The sequence below is a fragment of the Notechis scutatus genome, chromosome 6 (assembly GCF_049901735.1).
Source record: "Notechis scutatus isolate UNSWTSFEM ecotype Mainland chromosome 6, rNotScu1.2, whole genome shotgun sequence".
NCBI lineage: Eukaryota > Metazoa > Chordata > Lepidosauria > Squamata > Elapidae > Notechis > Notechis scutatus.
The window spans coordinates 48,722,866-48,747,750 of NC_142014.1; the positions used below are offsets into that span (position 1 = coordinate 48,722,866).

The 24,885-nt window shown below is 44.8% G+C and overlaps 1 protein-coding gene across 8 annotated transcripts in view; it reads left to right on the forward strand.

Moving 5' to 3' along the window:
• Positions 1-24,885, forward strand: part of CNOT4 (CCR4-NOT transcription complex subunit 4) — a 79,913-nt gene that overhangs the window by 20,126 nt on the left and 34,902 nt on the right. For all 8 annotated transcript variants that reach the window (XM_026694350.2, XM_026694322.2, XM_026694344.2 and 5 more), the window contains exons 3-5: positions 21,910-22,107; positions 22,700-22,786; positions 24,208-24,309. In XM_026694350.2, coding sequence (XP_026550135.1) covers positions 21,910-22,107; positions 22,700-22,786; positions 24,208-24,309 — 387 coding nt within the window. The remainder of the gene's footprint in view (positions 1-21,909; positions 22,108-22,699; positions 22,787-24,207; positions 24,310-24,885) is intronic.

Sequence of the window (24,885 nt, forward strand, 5' to 3'; positions counted from 1 at the left end):
GGCAAACAAGAATGCCCTATAGTTTTTTTTAAAAGCTAATTTAATATACTTAGTAATCTTAATTCCCAGTGTCTACATTGATAATTTTCTTGAAATAGTGTAGAAATGGTTTGCTGTTACTTGCTTATGGATTGTCTTCAGATTTCCTGGTTTAGTCTACACATCTATCATTTCTTAGAAATCTCTAAGTAAGCATAACCCTTAGAAATTACTAAGTAAGCATAACCCTTTCTGGCTTTTTAAAATAGGCATGGTCGCTGAGTGCTATCATTGTAGCATTTAATTTACTTGTTAATATATTTAGAAATAAGCATGTTTTGTGCATCTTATGCCTAAGTACTATTTAATGTATTTAGGTATAAAATAAAGAAAATTCTGCTCATTTCTTTGATGCTATGATGCTGCTTATTATGCTCAGGTAATATATATGTTGCCTTCATCCAGCCATAATTGGAAGCTGATATAATACATGTATAGTATACCTATAATAAAATGATTGACTATTTTCTTTGTGTGGTGAAACGAAGTTTGCGAGTTAAATATGACTTAGTTCTGGAAATTGTGAATCTTCCCGTGAAACGCCTTCAGTTCATTCTTTCATATATTAAAATAATAACATCAATTAGTATCATTGCATATCACGTTGTCTCTTATTGATCAGTATATTGATCAGTATATTTTAAATGGTACTAGGTTCAAAAATGAATGTAGTAGCACTAGCTAAGGCAGTGTTTTCAAACTAGATTTTTGTAGTATCTATCCTGGATAAACGCTTCAAATTTCCCCAGTGAGAATAATGCCATTCTCCTTAGAGCTGCTCGGATCATCCAGAGAGTGGGAGGTGCTTCAGTCTGCGTCGTTGTAGGCTGAGCTTAATTACTGAGGAACGCTCCGCCTTCCATCACGTGGCTCCGTTACGGCGTTCCCCATTTTTATGCTCAGCCTCGTGCAGAGTAGGCAGTGTTTGTTCAGTTCTCTTGGCCGTCTCAAGAAGATTCTATTTTGACTGGTTTCCTTTCTTCTATCAGGTTGTATTGATTTATTCTCCTTTAGCCATGCAAATGGTTCTTCGATTCTCAATTCCCCTGGGAAGCCTTCCCTAGCCCCAGGGGGTGCCTAGGGGAAAGTTAGCTACCCCCCCCCATCCCTTCCTTATGGCATTTCGGCCGAACAGACTGTATTGTTTTAAAACGTTCCGAGCCGCTTCATTCCCACCGAACGCCGTTTTTTCTTGCCTGTCGGAAGTTATTGACTCTTCCTTCTTGTCCCCCTCCCGGGGTCCTTGGTTTGCCCCTGGGGAGATTCTGGCTGCTGCTAAGGAGCCCTTTAAGGCCACATCGCAGGCGGCCACCATTTTGGGCACCGCCTCGTGGCCGGGCACCATTGTTTCCACCTTATCTCTCCGATCGCTGCAGCACGCCCTCACTTAAGCAGCAGGACCCGCGGGCCTGCGCAGAATCATTAAAGCAAAAAAAGTGGCTTGTGTGCTTGGAGGCCAGTTCTCTGCAGAGAGCCAGTTTAGTCTAGTGGTTAAAGCACCAGGTTTGAAATCAGGAGATTGTGAGTTCAACTCCTGCTTTGGCCAAGAAAGTTAGATGGGTGACTTTGGGCCAACAACCCCCGTTGGAGCTACGTTCAACCTCGTAAAGGTTAGGCTGTCGTTTTGTGAAGATTCTTGGCCGACCAAGATCGTTGGTATGTTTGTCTTTATATCCCTTTCCCTAGCCTCTGCGCAATCAGGTTATCAATAGACTCAGGGGAGCGCGTTCATCGCCCCCAGGGGGAGAAAGATAGCGGGCGGCTTAGAAGCGCTCCGGCGCTAACCCCCCCCACCCCAGATTCTCTTTTTCGAGCCTCATTCCTGCCGACTTCCACGCCGCCTTCGTTAGCGGCTTGAATTCAAACGCTCCAAAGCGCCGCTGGTTTCCCCCCACCCGAACGCCGATCGTCCCAGGAAGGGGCGATTTCTGCCTCACGGCCCCCTCGGCTTCCTAGGCTCGCCGGAGGGGCCCGATTCTGCCCTGAGCGGCCCCGACATTCAGACGAGTAGGCGGCCGCCTCCTTGGGTGCCGCCTCACAGTCGGGTGCCATTGTATTTCTCCGGCCTCTTTCTTGGCTGCGAGGGTTCTCTAGCTCTTCAAACAGGCTTACCAGCCCATGCAGAGCCTCTCTCTCGGTATTTGGAAACCTCCTAAACTCGGTTGGCAATCTGCAGCCGCGCTCAGGGCGAAGCAATAGCGGCACCTTCCCCCCCCCCTCCCGGTTGTTGTCTGGGAGTTAAAGCTGCTGGAGGCACTATCTTCAAACCCGGTGCATTTGGCGTTCATTTGACTGATTGGATAAATAAGCACTTGGGTTGATACCTTATTGGAACAGGATCCAGACTTAAGTCTCAAAGACGTAATTTAAAAAAAAAAAAAGAGAGAGAGAGAGAGAGAGAGAGAGAGAGAGAGAGAGAATAATCAAACACGTATACAAGAATGTATACATATGTATATATATAAGTAAATAAATGAATTACATATATATTAATAATAATAATAATAATCACAATAATAATACCTTATATACATTACTATACCACGGCGCATCAAATTCCAAAAGGGGGCGCGGGCCAGCTGATAAGGACACCCGGCCCTGGTTGTAGGCCGAACCCTAGGCGAGTCAACCGCCTCTAGTATTCTCTCATATGATTATTACTTCTTAAAGTGGCAGACGATAATTCTTCTAATGGCCCTTCCCTGAAGGCCAAATCTCAGTCTTACCATTTGCGCAGTCAGGCTAAGGAAACTTCCACATAATAATCGGAATAGACTCTCCCGCTCACGCAGGGGGTTGGACTAGATGACCTCCAAGGTCCCTTCCAAATCTGTTTCCTACTACCCTGAACTCGCCCGACCTCACCTGATCTCGGAAGCTGAGCGGGGGCACGCCCGGTTGGTACTTGGATGGGGGCCTCCTGGGAATACCGGGTGCTGTAGCGGAGACGCCTTGAGGTATCATGAACCACGGAGAAGGAACTTGACGGGCTACCCAGGGGGTCTCTACCGGTGCCTCCAGCCCCGCCACCCTCCGCTCCTTTAGATTTCTTTTCCCTCTCCAGGCACAGCTTAACCCAGGGGCATCAGGCCCCGGATCAACGACCAGGTGGACAGCCAGGTGGAGCCTGCCACAGGCGAGATCACGGAACAATCAGGTCATGGATGGAGCTGGCTATCCGCCAGGGGATTGCGGAAGGCCTCCAACAGATGTCCAGACCGGATTCTCCCGAGGCTCCCGATCATCAGTATCTATCGATCAGGCCCCTGCCTAGATCGGATCCTACCCACGGTCAGGTAACTTCACAGAGGGACAACCCTCTTCCAAAGGGAACAGGAGGTGGAGAAAGGGAGTCTGAATTAATTCAGGGAGGAGGAAGAATCCGAATTGGGGTCAACACAGGTCAGTGAACCCCTATCGGGAACGGAGCCCATGGAGGGGGAGATACTCGAGGATAAGGGCCCCAATCCCGACCATCCCACCTTGAGGGCTTGCTCAAGCCGCGCATATATAAATCGCTTCGCCTTAAGGACAAGACATCTCCAGCCTGTACTCTAGTCTCCCCCTGTCCTCCCCTCCCGGGCGAGGGTCCAGAGGACTCCCCGGCATGCAGCCCGTGATGGAAGCTAATGTCTTCCTGCTCCACCCTTCCTCTGATCGGGTATTAAAACAGCTGATTTCCACAGGGGCCCTCCCCTCCCTACCCTGCCCGGACAAGAGTTTTTTCCTTCAACTTCGACTCAGACTTCTCCTCCGACTTAATTCCCTCAAGGTTGACGAGCCCTTCGTTGGCTCCTCCCCCGCTAGGGATCCTCTGGAGGCTCTAAAACCCGAGGACAAGAGGGCCGAACTAGCCTTACGCCAGATTCACCAGCTGACACTTGGGCCATAGAGCGGCCTCGGCCACCTCCCTTTTCACCAGGTCTCCATCCGGTGGCTTCGGCAACTAAGTCAGCATGTCCCCACCTCTGATACAAGGGCGCACCAGGACATCGCTGAACTCACGATCGCGGCAGAATTCTCGGCCTACGCCGTACTATGCGGTTAAGTGTTCCACCCGAACCATAACCTCTCTTATACCGAGTCAAATTGGTCACGGCTCCCAGCAAGGGAGACAGACTCTTCGGCACAGCCTTGGAACCTCTGCTAGTCGAGAGCCGAAGCAGGGAACAAGTACTTCCCTCCCCTCTCAGAGGTCAGAGCCCTCAGCCATTGGAAAGGGCCCCCTCGACCCCTTCCAGTCTCTCCCCCCGCCCAGGTACCCCTCGTCTCGGCCATCCCTTCTCCAGGATCGAGCCGACTCGGGCGACAGGAACACGGGGGGGCGGCTCTTACAGGTCACCCTTCAGGGGACCATGGGGGAGGCCCTTCCGGCGTCCAAATAGCCCCCCCCGCCCCACTGGCGGACGCCTCAGACAGGTCACCGTCCCATGGGGTTCCTCTACTTCCGATGCCGGGTCCATGGCCCTATTCCGCTTGGTCTCGCCCTGGACTTCAGTGCGCCCCCAACCTCCGGGGAACCCCCCCTCGAGGGATCCCGCCAAGCGTAACTAATGGATTCCGCTATTCATCCTCTCACAACATACAGGATATCCAACTCGTCCCACCCTCCCAACGAGGGCGGGGCTGTTACTCCCACCTTCGCGGGGTCCCCAAATCCTCAGGAGATGGAGAGCAATCCTAGGCCCAATAGGGCTTAATCATTACCTGATCTATCGCAGGTTTCAGATGCGCCCTTACAGCCCATTCTACTGGGCTCCAGGCGAGGGGACTGGCTCTTTTCTACAGATCTTCAGAAGCGTATCCGCACATCCCAATCCTGTTACAATCTCCGCCACTCCAATATGTGGTCCTCTCCTTGGGTTGGCATCTGCTCCCAGAACCCTTACTAAGGTCCTCACGGTCCTAACGGCTCACCTCAGAGACCTCCCCGGGTGTCTCCACTGCTACCTGGATGACTCCTCATCCTGTCCCGATCCAGAGGGCAAGCAGAGAGGGACACCAGAGCTACTCCCTCTGCCCTCCAAGACCACCATCCCTCGTAAACCGGCAAGAGCCAACTGTCGCCATCTAATCGGATAACCCACTGGGGGCCCGTACCTGTTATGGTTAAAGGGAAAGGTCTTTCTTCCTCAGCAAGACCCCTCAGCATCCAGGAATCGGTCAAACGTATCCGGTGACCCAACAAACAACAACAACAAAAGAAAGGGGTAACTCTATTACAAGGGCCTAAATCATTGGGCAAGATAGTCTCAGGCATTTCCACGGTTCCCTGGGCTCGTCCACGCACCAGACCCCCACAGGGTTCCTGCTCCCACTCTAAGGGCCGGCAGAAGCTATTCAAAACCCCCGGTCCAGGTACCGCCAGGGGTCCTCTCGTCTCTTCTCGAGTGGACCACCTCCATCAGCAATGAGGGCCATTACCTCTAGGAGCCCCTACGGCTCTCCCTCACCACAGCCGCCAGCCTGCCCCGATGGGGCACTCTCATCCACTCGTTCACGGCTCAGGGCAAACGGTTGGAGACAGACCGGGCACGTAGTACAGACTAGTTGGAACTTCACGCTATTCATCGGGCCCTTCATAGCTCCCTCCCTCAGATACGCGGGCGCCTTGTCCCTTCCCTCACGGGCAACGTCATTGCCAGGCTCACGTTAACAGACAAGGGACCACACAGTCCATACGGTTGATGAGAGAAGCCTAGTGCCCCTGCTCCCGGGCGGAGGGCATTCTCCTTCAAAACAGAGCTCATCTCTGTTCAAGGAGGCGACCACGACCTCCGGCCTACCGATAGGGGACCTCCTTGCATCCCCTCTTGGCACACGACTCCTAAGATTCTCGAGGCACCCCCCCCCAGGGGCCGAGAATTACAATGCCCCCGTTGCCCCTGGCCCTGGGGACTCTATAAGCATTTCCTCCACTAGACCTAGTTCCCGGAATCATTCTAGGACTGATCCACAAAAAAAACAAAAAAAAAACAACAAAGCAGAACTGCTTCTGGTGGCTTCCTTCCGAACCAGGCGCCCATGATTGCGGCCCTCCGCAACCTATCGGTAGCTCCTCTCAGGAAAATCCCTCCAAACGGGACCTCCCCTCCTCAAGGGCCCCTTCTACATCCGGATCCCCAACGGCTCATTTTAGCCGGCTGCAGGTTGAACCGAGTCGCCTAGGAAACGAGTAACTCTCTAACCAGGTTATTGATACCATCTTAGCCGTCAGACGGTCCCCAACTCCCGTATCTCCGATGCCACTCGGAACAGTTTCCGCAAGTGGGGTCTTAAGTCCCAAGCCAGCCCTCTTCACCCTCCATCGCTAGATTTTACTTGTCACAGGCCCTGCCAGGACCCAGCGGAATAACAACACATCTCACCAAAAGTGAGGCCACCTCGGCAGCTTGGGCCATCACGGCCCCAGTTACTGGCATTGCCAGGCCCTGCCTGAGACTACCCGTCTCCCTTCATGAGGCCTTACAAGATCACCATTGCCTCAGCGGAGGCCTCGTTTGGCAGACGAGTCCTACAGAGGGTCCTCAGGACCCGGAGAGGCTTCCGAACCAGACAGAGTCCCTCCCGTAGGACAGCCAAGCTTTGGTACGTCCCACTCTCTGGATGATCCGAGCAGCTCTAAGGAGAATGGGCGTTGGTTCTTACCTGACACGCCATTTCTCTTTGAGCTGCGAGGATCATCCAGCCCCACCCTAATCTTTTACCGTCTGGTGGGGTCTTGTTTCGGCCAATGAACCTTAAGTCTAGTAAGATGAGAGTACGAATTTCTCTTTCCTCTCGCCTTCGCATAAACTGGGGAACGCCGTAACGGAGTTCCTCAGTAATTAAGCTCAGCCTACAACGACGCAGACTGAAGCACTCTCTGGATGATCCTCGCAGCTCGAAGAGAAATGGCGTGTCAGGTAAGAACCAACGCCCAGTTTGTATGTCCTTATCTGTCTCCTCTTAAATTCTGCACCGTCAAAAATTAGACCTCTTGTCTAATTTGTCTAAAGGACAGTAGCAAAGTTTAACAGAGATACCTGACAAAAATTAGAAATTAATTAATATGTTTTAGCTTATTTGATATAATTTTTGAGTAATTTGCAAAATATCAACTGTAGCACGCACTGGTTTTATAAAGAAATTTAATGTAGAAATTATTCACTGAGAGTTTAGTTTAGTTTAGTTTACTTTATTGTCATTGCACCAAAATAAAATCAAACACCATCTTCAGTGCACATCATGACCATGACCATGACCATGAAAATAAACACAAACACACATCCTTCACCCTTCACACATTGAACCGAAAACCCCCGACACCACACCAACACTGCACTATACAACAGAATTCAAAAGAGCTACTGCCCTGGGATAGAAGCTCCTTTTCAGCCTATTTGTCCTTGTTTTTATTATTCTGTACCATCTGCAGATGGTAATAGTTCAAAAAAAGGGTTCCCAGGATGAGATGGATCTTTGAGAATGTTTTGAACTTTCTTAAGGCAGCGGGAGCTATAAAGCTCTTCCAAAGAGGGGAGAGGGCAACCCATGATCTTCTGGGCAATGACATTAACCCTCTGGAGTGCTTTCCTACCTGCCACTGTGCAATTGGCAAACCATACAGAGGTGCAGTATGTTAAAATACTCTCTATGGTGCAGTGGTAGAAGGTCACCAGCAGTTTCTCCTTAGAGCTGCTCGGATCATCCAGAGAGTGGGTAGTGCTTCAGTCTTCTGCTGTTGTAGGCTGAGCTAATTCTTTAGGAACGCTCCTCCTTCCGTCACGTGACTCCATTGGAGCGTTCCCCCAGTTTATGCTCAGCCTCACGCAGAGTAGGCAGTGTTTTTTCACCTCTCTTGGCCGTTTCAAGACTACAGTATTTGAATTGTTTCTCCTCTCAGGTTGTACTTAATTTATTTTAATTCATTAGCCCTGCGCAGTAGGTTTTTGGGATTCTAAATTCCCCTGGGAGCCTTTAGCCCCGGGGTGGGGGGGGCAGGGGAAAGGCTAGCCAGCTTTCCAGGCTACCCCCCCATCCTTTCCTCATTGCCTTCTGCTGGTTTTTCTCTGTTGTTTTTATTTACTCTTATTGATTCGCTCCGTTTCCCCCCCACACCCGAACGCCGTTTTTCTTCTCTGTTCGAAGGTTGCTGGACTCTCCTTTGCCTGCCTTCCCCCTGGGGACTCTGTATTGCCCTGGAGAGTTGTTTCTTGCCGCTGCTGGAGCCCTGTAAGCCCACGTAGCAGGCGGACGCCATTTTAAGCGCCGCCTCGTGGCCGGGCGCCATTTTGTTTTTCTTATCTTCCCGATCGCTGCAGCGCGCTCGGAATCAGGCAGCAGGACCAGCTGGCCTGCTCAGATTCCGATTAACAGTAATATTGCCTGGTTCTTTCGTTGGAGGCCAGTTTCTCTGCCTCCCTTGTTGGCTTCTTCCGCGGCCTGCCTTAGCTAGCGCGGTCTGACTCTCACCACTCCCGCCCAGTTCTGCCTGGGAAGGTAGTCTGGTTAGGCCCAGCTTTTGCCTTAGGGCCCGTGGCGTTCCTTGGTCGTCTGGACCAGCTTCCTCTTCTTCCTCTAATCACCTTCGGACAGAGAGTTTTCTAAAAAAGATCATTTATAACAATAATAAGACTAGAGGAATTTAAGAGACAAAGGAAGATCTCATAAATTAATAATAATAATAATAATAATAATAATAATAATAATAATAACAACAACAATAACTATATATATATGATACATATATAAATAAATAAATAAATAAATAAATAAGAGGGGGGGGGCGTAAATGATTTCCAAGGGCTCCCGGCCTTGTTGTAGGTCGACCCCTAGGCGCGCCAACCGCCACATATTGGTCCTTTTTTTCTTACTCAATTATCAAAAAATGGCAGAAGGCAATCCTTCCACAGGCTCTTCCCTGAAGGCCAAATCAAAGACCCACTATCTGTGCAGGCAGGCTAAGGAGCCCTCCAAAGCCTCCCAGAGGGACGCCTTAAGATGCCATAAGGCGCTGGAAAAAGAGATCGATAAACGCACCAGGCAGGCAGGCTCAGTGCCTCCCATACTACCTCCTTCTACCTCTTCTCAACCCCCTCCTCCTGTAGTCCATTCCTCCCTATCCAGGCGCAGCTCGCCCTCTCAGGGTCACCAGGCTCCCGGAACACCGGCCAGACGAACTCCAGAGGCTACCTTCATGCCCATGGCCGCCGGCCTACGCCAGGAAGAACCTCTCATTCAGGTGGCTCTGGAGCAACTGAGATCCTGGATGGAGCAGGCTATCCGCCAAGGGATTGCGGAAGGGCTCCAACAGATGGGCAGGCCTGGTCTACCTTCGCTGACCACCGAATCCGAGTCTCATTCAGTAAGATCACTCCCACTCAGATCGGAACCGCCACAGGATCAGGTACCCCATCAGGGGGAAGGTTCCCCCTCAGTAAGGGAGGAGGAGGAGGAGGCGGTAGGGGAACTAGATCCTTACAGGGAGGAGGAGGATTTTGATTTGGGGTCCCTACAATATAATGAACCCCCTTACGACATAGAACCATCAGAGGCAGAGATGTCAGAGGATGAGGGTCTCTCTCCCGACCAACCCGCCTTTGTGGGGCTTTTTAAGCCCCAACTATTCAAATCCCTCCTGTTCAAGGCCAGAAACATTTCGGGTCTAAAGACTCAGATCCCCTCTGACCCCCCTCCTCTTACTCCGGATTCCATTTTTCAACAGCCTGTCGTGGAAGCCGAGGTCATACCAACCCCCCCCCCCCATCTTCCTTGACCTGGTATCCAAACAACTAGCCTCTTCGGCGGCCCCTCCCACCCCCTCGGCTCATGATAAAAAATTCTTCAACTTAGACCCAGAGCTCTCCAACCTATTGGGTACTCCAGAGGTTGATGAGCCCATAGTGGGCCTGGCCTCTTCCTCCTCCCTCAGCGACCCCTTAGAGGCCCTGAGACCGGAGGAGAAATGATCGGAGCTGGTCTTACGCCGTGTCCACCAGTCAGACGCTTGCTAGGGCAATCAGATCGGCCACGGCCGCCTCCTTCATCAAGTCATCCATTCGCTGGCTTCGCCAGCTTAAGCAACATGTCCCAGCCTCCAGTGTCCGAGCCCATCAGGACATAGCCAAGATTACGGCCGCGGCCGAGTACTTGGCCAACGCTACCTATCACTCGGTCAAATTTTCCACCCGTGCCATTTCCTCCCATGTCTCTGCCCGCCGTCTGCTCTGGCTAAAACACTGGCAGGCAGACCTCAAGAACAAGGTTAAATTGGCTTCTGCTCCCCCCGTGGGAACCAAATTGTTTGGACCATCTCTGGATCCCCTTTTAGTAGAAGGAAGGAACAAGAAAAAATTCCTTCCATCCCTCACCCGCAAGTCAGAGCCAAGATCCCTGCAGCCTTTCGGAGAGCTCCCTTTCGCCCCTATTTCCAAACCCCCTTTCCTCCTAGGTACCCTTTGGCTCGGGTCAGCCTCAGGACAGGACCGACTCCTCTGACAGGCACAGAAGGGGCGGTGGCTTCAAAAGGGCCTTTCGGGGCGCGGGCAACAGGCCGTTCAGGCGCTCCAGATAAGCCACCAGATTTGATTCCCATTGGCGGGCGTCTCAAGACCTTCGCCAACCAGTGGGACTCCTCAACCTCCGACACCTGGGTTAGGGACACCATCAGGTTTGGCCTTGCCCTTGAATTCCAATCCCCCCCCCCCGATTTTTTCATGCCATGCCCCCTCTCCAAGGACTACACCAAGCGCAGCCTCATGGACTCAGCAATTCAGCACCTACTTGATATACAGGCCATTCAACCCGTTCCTCCGTCTCAAAGAGGACAGGGATTTTATTCCCACTTATTTGTGGTACCCAAACACTCGGGGGGATGGAGAACGATTTTGGATTTAAAGCGGCTTAACCGCCATCTCGTATACCACAAATTCAAAATGAACACGCTGCAGTCCATCCTACTGGGTGTTAGGCAGGGAGACTGGTTGTCATCCATTGACCTCTCCGAGGCATATCTACACATCCCAATCCGACCCTCCCATTACAAATTTCTCTGTTTCTGCTACAATAACCTCCACTTTCAATACGTGGCTCTCCCATTCGGGTTGGCCTCAGCACCCAGAACTTTCACCAAGGTCCTGGCCGCTTTAGCTGCACACATCAGAACACCCCCCGTGCGCCTCCACTGCTACTTGGACGATATTCTTGTTAGGTATAACATTGATACCAAATATGGTTTGGGTGAATAAATATATAAAACTTAGATATCATGGTTTAAGTGCTTATCACTTTAAGCACAATGCAGCAGGCAATTAGCCGATTAAGGGTGCGGTTAGAAGTTACAATATAAGGAAGCATTAGAAGCTGGAAAGCTTACTGTCTGTTACCGTCTGTAACTGTGTGCTACTGTAACTGTGTGCTGCTGCGACTAACTGTGATTACTGACTGTGAGTGCCTGTGACTGAACTGTTATTGTTTGCTACTGTTTGCTGAATATCCAGCGTTTGTTTCTCTGGAGAGTGAAACCGGAGGAGGAGAAGATATCTTTATCGGCTGATAAAGATATTGCAAGGACTCTTAACTTGGACTATACTAGTAAGTCTTTCTGGATGGAAATACTGTGAATGACTTAATGGACTGAATGACAATGCTTAAACTCTAACTGGATTAAAAACTATTTAAACTACAAACAGTGTTTGTGTTCAGTGTGTGTATACTCTGGGGCCCTTCCGCTCTCCTTTGGTTGCCTGGCTTGACTACTGCTGCAATACTCTTCTAGGGGTTAATCCTCAAAACCCTAACATTGGTTATGGGCCCAGAAGCATAGTCTAACTAACCAGGATATAGCAGAGAGAGTTGGTGTGAGTTGCACATTACTGTAAAAACAAACTGTTTTAATTAGTTTAAAATAGTCAAAATATCTGAAGAGTAATGGCACAAGTAAATTTGTCACAACTGTCCATGATATCCAGGCTGGATGGAACAAACTATGTTTCATGGTCAATGAAATGTAGTTTACTTCTACGCAGAGAAGGTTTGTGGGACATTATAGCAAACCCACCAGATGTGAGTAGATGGGATCCTGCTAATGATGATGATAAAGAAAAGTTACAAGACTTTAAACTGAAGAATGAGCAGGCTTTATGCATCATAGGACTGACTCTCTGTGATCAGCAGCTTGTCCATATTCGTGGAGAAGAAAATGCTGCAAACTGCTGGGAGAACCTCAGGAAGATTTATGTTCGGGACAGTGTAGGAGCACATATAAATCTTACACGGAAGCTTTTCGACGCATCTTCAGAGGAATGGAGATATGTTAGTTCATTTAAACTGTATGAAGAGCATTTTTCAAGATTTGCAAGAAAAAGAGCTTATATTTAATGAACTACAACAAGTCTACATAATATTATCTTCATTAGATCAAAGCTATGATGACTATGTGACTTCGTTAGAGGTATTGCCAAAAGAAAGTCTCTCATTAACCGAGATTACAGGCAGGCTACTAGAAGAAGCCAGAAGAAGGCGTGAGCGTGACGAGCTGAGAGAAGATAAGAAAGAAGAGAAATTATCTTCAAAGCTTGTAAGAAACCAGCAAAGCAAAGTAAAGCACCTGGAAGAAGAGAATTTATCTTCAACAGCATACACAATTAAAAAGTGTTTTAATTGTGGAGGCAGAGACATTTGGCAAGATTCTGCAAAAAGAGAAAAAGCCAGAATGTAAAAAGCCAAAGAAAGCATTTGAACTAGCCACGTTAAGCAACTCTGATGTGAAGAATAATTTATGGGTGGTTGACAGTGGCACATCCCACTGCATCACAAGAGATAAGACAAAATTTATAAAAATGTCTACAAGTTCTCAACATATATCTCTTGCCAATGGCTGGAACCTGAAAGCGAAAGGTCAAGGTTTTGCACGTTGTCCGTACATAAACCAGGATATAAAAATGTTGTATGTACCGCAACTAAAGTTTAATTTGCTTTCAGTAAGGGTATTAGATAAATTAGGTTATGTAATTACTTTTAAAGATAATAATTGCATAATTGAAAAAGATAACAAAAGGGTAACTGCAGCTTTAAATGGAACATTATATGTCTTAGATAATAGTAAGAAAGGGGAGGCACAAACTGTATTTAATAATATAAAGCCTCATGAAGAATGTATCCATTTATTGCATAGGCGTTTGGGGCATGTAAATTTTAAAATGCTAAAACGTACAGTTGAGTTATCTGAAGGAATAAGGTTAAAACCTTGTGATAAATATTTACGTTGTAATGTTTGCTGTGAAGATAAGAGCAAAGTATTGCCTGCAAATAGGCTAAATGGTTTCAAAACAAAAGAACCTTTAGAAGTAGTATTTGCAGACATAATAGGTCCAAAGAAACCCAGTATGGGGGTGCTAGATATATACTGAGCATTATGGACCATTATTCTAGATATGGGTTTTGCTATTTAATGAAAAGCAAAACTGAAACATATCAACATTTTTTCAATTGGCTTAGGTTTGCTGAAAGAAAGTCTAAACGGCAACTGATAATCCTGGTGACAGATAATGGTACGGAATTTATTAATAACAAATTCCAGAACAGACTTAAGGTAGCTGGAATAGAGCATAAGAAGTCTGCTCCATACAGGCCAGAACATAATGCTTTTATTGAAAGAAGAGGCCAAACACTACAGGCAATGGTTAGAACAATGTTAAATGATTCTGGGTTACCTGATTCTTTGTGGGGGAGGCTACAATGTGTGCTAATAACATATTGAACAACGTTGTTAATACAACAACAGGTGAAATTCCATTTACCAGATGGCATGGCAGGAAACCTGACCTAAGTTACCTGCACACATTTGGTGCACCAGCATGGGTGCATATTCCTGCACAACTCAGAAAAAAGGGCAACATAGAGCTAAAAGATTTTTCTTCGTTGGTTATCAGGCAAACCATAGGGCATATAGATTTTGGGAGAAAGGCACATCTAAAGTGTTATGTAGTGCTAGTGCCCAATTTCTAGAACATGAAGGATGGGAGAAATTAGAACAGGATGCCAATAAAGATGTAATTATTGAATCCTATAGAAATCCCATTAGTTATCCCTGTAACTTTAAAAATAAGGTAAAGAGACAAATACAGGATGAAATAGTGCCCATAAAGGAAGAAACAGATTCAATAGCTGAACAGGATGAGGAAGATGAACAAGTAGTAGTTCGACAAAGTCCTCCTGTAAGCCCTGTAATTCCCAGAAGAACTACACGTGTATCTAGACCGCCTGATAGGTACCAGGCTAACACAGTGTGCCAGATTAATCAAGTTCCTAATTCTGTAGAAGAAATTAAAAAGTATCCTAATAAGGAAAAAGAAAAATGGTATGCAGCAATGAATAAGGAACTGAATTCATTAAGTGATATGAAGGTGTATGAAAATGCCAAATTACCTGCAGGAAAGAAATCCATTGGCTGCAAATGGATATTTAAGGTAAAAACAGATAAAGATGGTAATTTAATCCATAAGGCAAGGTTAGTAGCCCAAGGTTTTAGGCAGAATGCTAATGACTATGATGAGGTGTTTGCACCTAGTCTTAAGGCAGCAACCTTGAGAGCAGCTTTAGTGTGGGCAGCTAGTAAAAACTATATAGTTAACCATCTAGATGTGGAAACTGCTTACTTGCACGCCCCATTAAAACATATTATTTATATAAAAAAACCTGTTGGTATTAAAAGTGAAAATAAGGATAATAATGATTGTTGGTTGTTAAAGAAAAGTCTCTATGGTCTTAAACAATCAGGCTATGAATGGAACCAGTATATTGTAAAGGAACTTAACAATATAGGATTTAAAGCTGGTTTAGCCGATCCATGTCTGTTTAAAAGGGAGACAAATGGGAAAGTATCATTATTATTACTATTCACAGATGACATTGCATTGATAACTGAAACTAATGATGAAGCAAATAAAATAATAGCATCATTAGGAAAGAGAATAAAGATCAAGCAATTAGGGGAGATAAAGAAGTATCTCGGTTTGAATATAAAGAAAACAAGGAAAGGTTTTAAGATATCTCAGGAAGATAAGATAAGCAAATTGCTAAAAGATTACAAGATGGAGCTTTGTAAGCCAGCTAAGACTCCAATGAGTCAGGAGTTTAGCAACACTGATGTACAAAGCCCTGAGTTTGATAAGGTGATTTATCAATCTTTAATTGGTAGTTTGAGTTATATTAGTAATTGGTCTAGACCAGATATATCGTACTGTGTGAATCAGTTGGCTAGATTCAATTCTGCACCATGTGAAAGACACTGGATTGCAGCTAAGAGGATATTAAGATATCTTAAAAAGACAATGAATTATTCATTGTATTTAGAACCAAAGGGTGATTTAATTCTGAGTGCTTATGCAGATGCTAGCTTTGCATCAGAAAGAGACACTAGAAAGTCGACTTCAGGAACAGCCATAATGCTAGGTAAGACATTAATAGGCTGGAAATCAATAAGACAACAGCATATAAGTTTGTCTACTATGGAGGCAGAATTCTCCTGTTTATCATTGTTATGTACAGAATTAATAATGTATAAACAAATGTTAATTGATATAGGTATAACTGTAGATTATCCTATAATTATACATGAAGATAATCAGGCAGCAATTCAAATGGCCACAAATATTGGAGTAAAAACAAGGAGCAAGCATACAGATCTAAGATATCTAAACGTGAGACAATCTGTAAAAAGTAAGATGATTCAGCTAGAGTACTGTATGTCGGAGGACAATTTAGCTGATAATTTTACTAAAGCCCAAGGTGCCAGTAAGCACCAGGAGAGTTGTGAAAAATATGGGATAAGATTGTAAGGTATTATATATTTATTTCACCCAAAAGGGGAGTATGTTAGGTATAACATTGATACCAAATATGGTTTGGGTGAATAAATATATAAAACTTAGATATCATGGTTTAAGTGCTTATCACTTTAAGCACAATGCAGCAGGCAATTAGCCGATTAAGGGTGCGGTTAGAAGTTACAATATAAGGAAGCATTAGAAGCTGGAAAGCTTACTGTCTGTTACCGTCTGTAACTGTGTGCTACTGCGACTAACTGTGATTACTGACTGTGAGTGCCTGTGACTGAACTGTTATTGTTTGCTACTGTTTGCTGAATATCCAGCGTTTGTTTCTCTGGAGAGTGAAACCGGAGGAGGAGAAGATATCTTTATCGGCTGATAAAGATATTGCAAGGACTCTTAACTTGGACTATACTAGTAAGTCTTTCTGGATGGAAATACTGTGAATGACTTAATGGACTGAATGACAATGCTTAAACTCTAACTGGATTAAAAACTATTTAAACTACAAACAGTGTTTGTGTTCAGTGTGTGTATACTCTGGGGCCCTTCCGCTCTCCTTTGGTTGCCTGGCTTGACTACTGCTGCAATACTCTTCTAGGGGTTAATCCTCAAAACCCTAACAATTCTCATCCTTTCCGCTTCCAGGGAACAGGCAATGAGGAATACCCAGACTACCCTATCCTCTCTCCAGGATCACGGGTTCCTCATCAATTGGAAGAAAATTCAATTATCCCCCTCCACCAGGATAACTCACCTGGGGACGGTGATCGACACGGTGAAGGGAAAGGTGTTTCTATCTGAGGAGAGAATTCTCAGTATCCAAAAATCTGTAACAAGTATCAGACGCCTTAAGAGGGTTTCCCTTCTGGAACTATCCCAGTTACTGGGTAAAATGATATCTTGTCTTTCCATTATTCCCTGGGCCCGTTTCCACTCCAGTTGCCTCCAGTGGTTCCTGCTCCCGTACCAAAGATCCGGATCAAGCAACTCAAAGCGCAAGGTCAGGGTTTCACCAAAGGTGCTCACCTCCCTTCTTTGGTGGAGCAAGGCATCTATCAACAAGGGCTGCCCCCTCAAGGAGCCCCCAAGAGTCACCGTCACCACAGACACTAGTCTGTCCGGATGGGGCGCTCATCTCCAGTCCCTTACAGCACAGGGCAGATGGTCAGCGACGGAGAAACTATGCAACATAAACTGGTTGGAGCTTCGCGCCGTCCATCTGGCCCTCCGCAGTTTCCTCCCCCAGGTACGTGGCCGCCACGTTCTCATCCTCACCGACAACATCACGGCCAAAGCCCACATCAAGCAGGGGGGCACTCAATCATTCTGCCTAATGAGGGAGGCCGAGCACCTCTGTCGGTGGGCGGAGTCTCATCTACATTCTCTCAGGGCGGACCACATCTCGGGCACCTCCAACACCCGAGCAGACTGGTTGAGCAGGGCCACCATAGACCAGTCGGAGTGGCGCCTCCACCCAGCTCTATTCAGGGAGGCGACATCCATCTTCGGGCCACCAGTGGTAGACCTGTTTGCCTCCCCCCTCAATACCCACCTTCCAAGGTTCATTTCAAGATTCCCATCCCCAGGGGGGGAGGACCACAACGCTCTTTGGTGTCCATGGCCTACGGGCCTCCTTTATGCCTTCCCTCCCCTGGCGCTGGTGCCCTTAGTCCTTCAGAAGGTCCTTCAAGAGAGGGCGGAACTGATTCTGGTAGCACCTTATTGGCCCCGTCGCCCTTGGTTCGCAGACCTCCGCAGCCTATCAGTAGCCCCCCCCCCCGGAGGATCCCAGCAGACAGAATCTCCCTGTCCCAAGGTCCCCTCCTCCACCCGAACCCCCAATGGCTTTAACTAGCCGTCTGGAGGTTGAGCGGGAACGTTTGAAGAGGGAAAACCTCTCTAACAAAGTCATCGATACCATTTTAGCAGCCAGGCGACCCTCAACTACAAGGATTTACGACGCCACCTGGACCATTTTTCGTAAATGGTGTGTCAAGCTTCTTATTGACCCAACTAACCCCTCCATTGCCCAAGTGCTTGACTTTCTCCAGGAGGATCTCAGTAAGGGGCTGTCCCCCAACACGCTAAGACGGCAGGTAGCTGCCTTGTCTACAGTCATCTCCGGTGGAGAAGGCAGTTCCTCTCTCACCATCCCCGTATTCGAGCCTTTCTGAAGGGGGCCACAAATTTGCGTCCTCCGGCCCTTCACCGGTATCCAACCTGGGACCTCAACAGGGTCCTTACCTCCCTCACAAAGCCACCCTTCGAACCCTTAAGAGAGGTTTCGCTTCAGTTCCTATCCTATAAAGTAGTTTTCCTGGTAACGATCACTTCAGCCCGTAGGATATCAGAGATCGCCGCACTGTCTGTTAGGAAAGACCTGTGCATCTTCCACCCCAACCGGGTGGTCCTCCGGCTTGACCCTTCCTTCTTGCCCAAGATTAATTCGGTCTTCCATAGGGCTCAAGAACTTATTCTTCCCAACTTTTGCCCCAGGCCAACTCATGAAAGGGAGAGACTCTGGCACACTCTGGACGTCAGACGTGCCTTGCGGATTTACATTAAACGTACTGAGACCTTCTGTAAGTCCGAAGCCCTGTTTGTATCCTTCCAACCAAAGTCACAGGGGCTCAATGCTCCCCCAACCACTATAGGGCGTTGGATAAGGGCGGCCATTGCCAAAGCATATCAGGCTCAGGCTCTCCAGGTGCCCAGGGGTATTACGGCTCATTCCACTAGGAGCGCGGCTACGTCAGCTGCCTGGGCTACCCAGGCTCCAATAATCTACATTTGCCAGGCAGCAACGTGGGCTTCCCCGTCACCCTTTATTCGGCATTATAGGATTGACAGATATCCCTCCGCTGAGGCTTCCTTCGGTAGAAGTCTAGTCAGATGAGAGCACGAATTCCTGTTTCCTCTTGTCTTCATATAAACTGGGGGAACGCTCCAATGGAGTCACGTGACGGAAGGAGGAGCGTTCCTAAAGAATTAACTCAGCCTACAACAGCAGAAGACTGAAGCACTACCCACTCTCTGGATGATCCTCGCAGCTCCAAGAGAAATGGCGTGTCAGGTAAGAACCAACGCCCATTTTCATTCAGTTGTTGTTTTCTGAGAAGTCTCAGGTAGTATAATCTCTGCTGGGCCCTTTTGACCAGGGCTGCAATGTGAGCCCCCCAGGTCAGGTCCTCTTTTATAATAACACCCAGAAACTTAAAATTGGCCACTTGCTCCACTCGGTCTCCACTGATAAGCAAGGGCTGGATGTCTGATCTGTTCCTTCTATAATCCACTATAAGCTCCTTGGTCTTATTGGTGTTGAGAACCAAGTTATTGTCTCCACACCATGAAAGCAACTGGTCTACCTCATCTCAGGTAGGCAGACTCATCCCCCCCCCCCCGGAGATAAGTCCCACCACTGTTGTATCATCTACAAATTTAGCAATAGTATTACTAGCGTGAGTGGGAATGCAATCATGCACATAAAGAGTATAGAGTAAGGGAGTCAACACGCAACCCTGTGGTGCACCAGTGTTAAGAATAAGGGCTGAAGAGGTATGATTACCTAATGTGACCCTCTGTGAGCACCCAGACAGGAAATCCATAATCCAAAGGCAGATTGAATTAGAAAGCCCAAGGTCCAGAAGTTTAGACACTAATCTATGTGGAAGAACTGTGTTAAACGCAGAACTAAACTCCACAAAAAGCATCCTCGCATAGCCCCCTTGCTGTTCTAGATGAGTCAGTGTGAAGAGTGATGGCTATAGCGTCCTCTGTCGATCTATTTTTTTCTGTATGCAAACTGGTGTTTATCAAATGTATGCGGAAGACCAGAAATGATGTGCCGGCAGACCAATTTCTCAAAGCACTTAATGATGATAGGAGTGAGTGCCACTGGTCTGTAATCGTTGAGGTTATTGATAAGGAACTTCTTTGGCGGCAGAACAATGGTGGAAGCCTTCAAACAAAAATTAGACCTCTTGTCTAATTTGTCTAAAGGACAGTAGCAAAGTTTAACAGAGATACCTGACAAAAATTAGAAATTAATTAATATGTTTTAGCTTATTTGATATAATTTTTGAGTAATTTGCAAAATATCAACTGTAGCACGCACTGGTTTTATAAAGAAATTTAATGTAAAAATTATTCACTGAGAGTTTAGTTTAGTTTAGTTTACTTTATTGTCATTGCACCAAAATAAAATCAAACACCATCTTCAAACAAGATGGAATAGTGGACTGGGATAAAGACTGATTGAAAATCCTGGTAAAGACTCCAGCCAACTGATCAGCCCAGTCTTTAAGCACTCGGCCAGAGATACCGTCAGGACCGGCAGCCTTTCTAGGGTCCACAGCCCTCAGAATGCTTCTCACCTCCTGTTCCTCCACAATGAGGTGGGGGCTACAATTGGCTGGTGGTTGTATTTTATCTGTCTCTGATGTCTCCACTTCAAAGTGAGCAAAGAAATGATTCAGTTCCTCTGCCAATGAAGCATCCCCCTCAGCAGGGATGACATTGGTTGGTTAATGGTTTGTAATTTGCTGAATCCCTCGCCACACCTGCCTCATGTTATTGCTATAAAAATTATCCTCAATCTTCCTCTTATAATCAGTCTTGGCCTTCCGAATACCTTTCTTCAGATTAGCTCTGGCAACACTGTATCTTGCCCCATCACCGGACCTAAAGGCCTTGGTCATGTCACGCAAGAGGCGCTGGACTTCCTTGGTCATCCAGGGTTTCCTGATTGGGATAGATCCTAATACATTTATCCACAGTGATAGTATCTGTGCAGTGTTTGATATAGCACAGAATAATTGCAGTGTGCACCTCTAGGTCAGGGTGGTAAAGATATCCCAATCTGTGTTCTCAAAACAATCCTGAAGTTGTTGGGAAGCATCTTCTGGCCAAGATTTCACTGTCTTTATTATAGGCAGAATCCGTCTCCTAAGAGGGATGTACGCGGGTGCTAAAAGCAGTGACATATGGTCTGATTGTCCCAAATGTGGTAATTGTATAACCTTATAGTTTGATATTGGTATATACTTTGTCCAATATGTTTGCTCCTCTAGACTTAACATGCTGATAGAATTTAGGGAGCACTGCTTTTAAATCAGCTTGATTAAAGTCCCCCGCTATGATATGCACAGCATCAGGATACTTATTCTGCTGATTACTAACAATGTTATACAAGAATCCCAAAGCTATGGTAGTGTTGGCATCAGGTGGGACATAGACTGCAGTAATCAAAACCACGCTGAATTCCCGTGGGAGATATATGGTCTACGTTTTAGAGTCATATACTCCAGATCCATGGAGCAGTGGCTGTCTACAGTCTTTGTATTGATACACCAGCTTTTGTTCACATAAAGGCTTAAACCTCCCTCTTTGCTCTTGCCAGAATCTCTACTCCTGTCCTGTCGGTGAGCTATGTAGCCTTCCAGCTCAACAGCTGCATCTGGAATGAGTGAAGCCAAGTTTCTGTGATTAGCAAAACACAGCAGTTCTTGATGAATTTAGTCTTTGCAATCTGTAGCCTTAATTCATCCATTTTGTTAGTCAGAGATCTTGCATTGGTAAGAAATATACTTGGAATTGAAGGCTTGTGTGGAAACTTACTCAACCTAAAGAAAACCCCAGCACGGCATCCTCTCTTCCTATTCCTGTTCCTCTTTCTCCGCCTCTTCCTTCTTCCTACAGGGATAGTGATCCATGACTCCCCCCAGGGGCCTTAGCTGCCTCCTTCGGTATGTTATGAGAATGTATAAAATCGTCCGTAATAGCCTTTTCACATTTCAGTCCAATTTGTAACAAGGCTTTAAAGAGGAATTGCTAGAAGGCACAGGTATAATGCCTATCATCCCTGCTGAATAAGTAGATTGTAATAAAACAAGGATTCCTGAAAATAAGAGATATTATTAGCTTAGTCTCCCTATTGAATATGAGGGACCTTCTTCCAAAGTTCATTTCACTCAGCAAGATTTTCCATTCTGTGTAGCTTTTTAGGCAGTATCAATTCCAGCATTAGTTCTTGAATATGTATTCCTTTTTTTTAAAGCCATATCCAGAAGATCCAGCAGTATACAAGCCACTCTCCCAAGAAGAGCTGCAGAGGATAAAAAACGAAAAGAAGCAGAAACAAAATGAGAGAAAACAGAAGATATCAGAGAATCGTAAGCATCTGGCCAGTGTACGGGTTGTACAGAAGAACCTTGTTTTTGTAGTAGGTTTATCACAGCGTCTAGCAGATCCAGAGGTAAGCTGTTTCTAACAGTGCACCTTTCATTTCTCTAGTATATTCTTTTTTTAAATGTATGGTTTTCAATCTGTAAACAGAATTTTAAAAGAAGTGTCCAAATATGACAAAAACAAGAAAGGAAAAAAGGAAAGAAAGAACTGTAAATCTAAAAAAAAGCATATGTGGCTTAAAATGGATGGAAAACATGATTACTTTCTATGTATGAACTGAACTTTTATTGAAATTGTTTTATTGAAATTGGGAAGTTGTGAACAATATTACTCCATGTTATCAAGATTTTATTTATTAAGACTTGAGCTTCTGAGAATATCTGTATTCTGAATTTTGCATTGTATCTTAAGTATGTTAAGGTTACCAAATAAGATTATTATTCTGCACTTTTCTGAAGTATTTAATACAATAGCCATGTATTGTTGTTTTTAATGTTGAGTTGCCTGATACTTAACATCATTTTATCTTTCCTGGAGCCAAATTTAAGAGATATTTCCAAAGCCAATACAAATAACTTCAAATTTATCTTAAACAATGGTATGAGTTTATAAAAAACTTGCAATTATAAAATTTATTTTTGTTATGTTATCCTATACAGGTTTTGAAAAGGCCAGAATATTTTGGAAAATTTGGTAAAATACACAAAGTTGTCATCAATAATAGCACATCATATGCAGGCTCACAGGTAAGATATTGTTCTGTATCTCTGAGGGAAAGGAGCAAACTCAATATTTCTGTGGAATGTAAAGAGCTATGTGTTGGTATACAATTGCTTATATTTTACTTAGTGATGTAATAACTAAAATTCAGTCAAATACACAACCTAGATTACTACAATATGATTTAAGAGGATTCTCAAATTATGGGCATTGTATAAGAATAGTTACAGACTTCTACTTATTTTAACTCGGTTAATGAATTAAATGATTTTATATCGATACATATGTTCATATTCCACATTGAAGTGTGTAGCAATCACCATTGTTTAGTCAATACAGTCATTAATATACTAAATTTATAGATTGTGCAGAAATGGATAGACTGCCATTGAAAATTAAACAGAAAGAAGACACAGAATATTGTCCAGTATGGAACTTATCATTTTACCAATGATTGGAAAAAAGGGGTGGAGATTAAGAATGTAATCTGTATTGTTAAGGAAATTAAGCATCCAGACAACATGATGTTTATTAAGCACTAATAAATGTAAATTGAAAAAACAAAAACAAAAATACTAAATTTATTTTACATATTCTAATAAGAAAGTAATTGTTTTTAATTTTCCTCTCAGAATAATATATTGAGGAAAGGTATGCTAATGCCATATTGATACTCAGATAGTTTTATCTCAGAGTATATTACTTGGTAGGATTGTGCAGTGTTCAAAATTCAGCAACTTTATGGTACACTTATTTCCCATTGAACTGCACAATTGCATTATTTTGAACAATTTATTTTAAATGCTAAAGGAACAAATAGAATCCTCAGGAAACAAGTAAACCCAGCTGTATAATAGAGATTTTGGATAATTATGGTGTTGGCATTTTCCTGACTGTCCTACGAAATTAGATTAAAAAATAGGTAGCAATAGTAGCACACAAATCTGATATTTACTAGTTCAAATATCTCTTTAGTCATAAAGTTAAAGGTGAATTTTAAGAAATTACTGTTTTTCCATAAAACATTTTTTATGATTTTAGATGATTTGGTCTGTTGAATACATTTACACCTATGTGCAATGCTTTGAAACAATAAATTAATTTTATTCTTAAAATTTGCAATTTTGTCACATTTTAAACACTTTGTATCTGTGTAATGAAGCAGAAATAGATTTTAAGATGTTTCTTACCAGCAAGAATATTAATAAGTACTTAAGATGATTAATAACTTTATTAATAAGATTTATTTTTACATTGAGTTTAATTGTGCATTAATCGTACATTGCAGTCCTAATTATTACTAATTTTAAAGTAAATAGTAATTTTGAAAACTTTATCTGGACTTATTTTTATAAAGTTTTATAAGTTAAGTCTTACATTTAGCTTACAACTTTATAAAATTTTAAGTACTTAAGGATCTGACTTGTAATTTTCTTAAAAAATCTAGGGTCCAAGTGCAAGTGCATATGTAACATATATCCGGTCAGAAGATGCACTCAGAGCTATACAATGCGTTAATAATGTGGTAGTAGATGGAAGAACACTTAAGGTAATGTTAACAAATATTTTATAACTTTAGCATTTGCATCTGTATAAGAATTTACCAGATTTATCCAACGGAAAGACAAAGGAAGGGTTCTCTTACATTTGGCAGATAGACAGGCACTGTTGAAGGAAAAACTAATGGGTGGAAGATGCATATATCTAGTTGAAAATACTGTGAACCAGTTGCCTGAAGACTCAGGTGAGGAAAAGAAGGTATTCATATTGCTTTTGCCTTGTTGAGGCATAGATTTTTTCAGAATCTCCACTCTAGATGCAATGACTTTTTGTTCATCTCTCCCATTTCCTGCCTAATTGTGAACATTTACTGGAGAACTGGGGATGTGATGAATGTACGTTTATACCATGTCAACTTAAATGGGAATAGACTATTGTAGGATTGATGATTGACAGGAACCAAAAATCTTTTTCATGCTTATCTGGAAGTAACAGCCATTGAATGAATGAGACAGCTGCCTAGAGTCTCTTGGTTGAGTTGGGCTATAGAAATTGAATAAATAAATTCTTCAGAATAACATGCATATTTGGTAAGCTCAGTACAAGTAGTACTTATTTAATGACC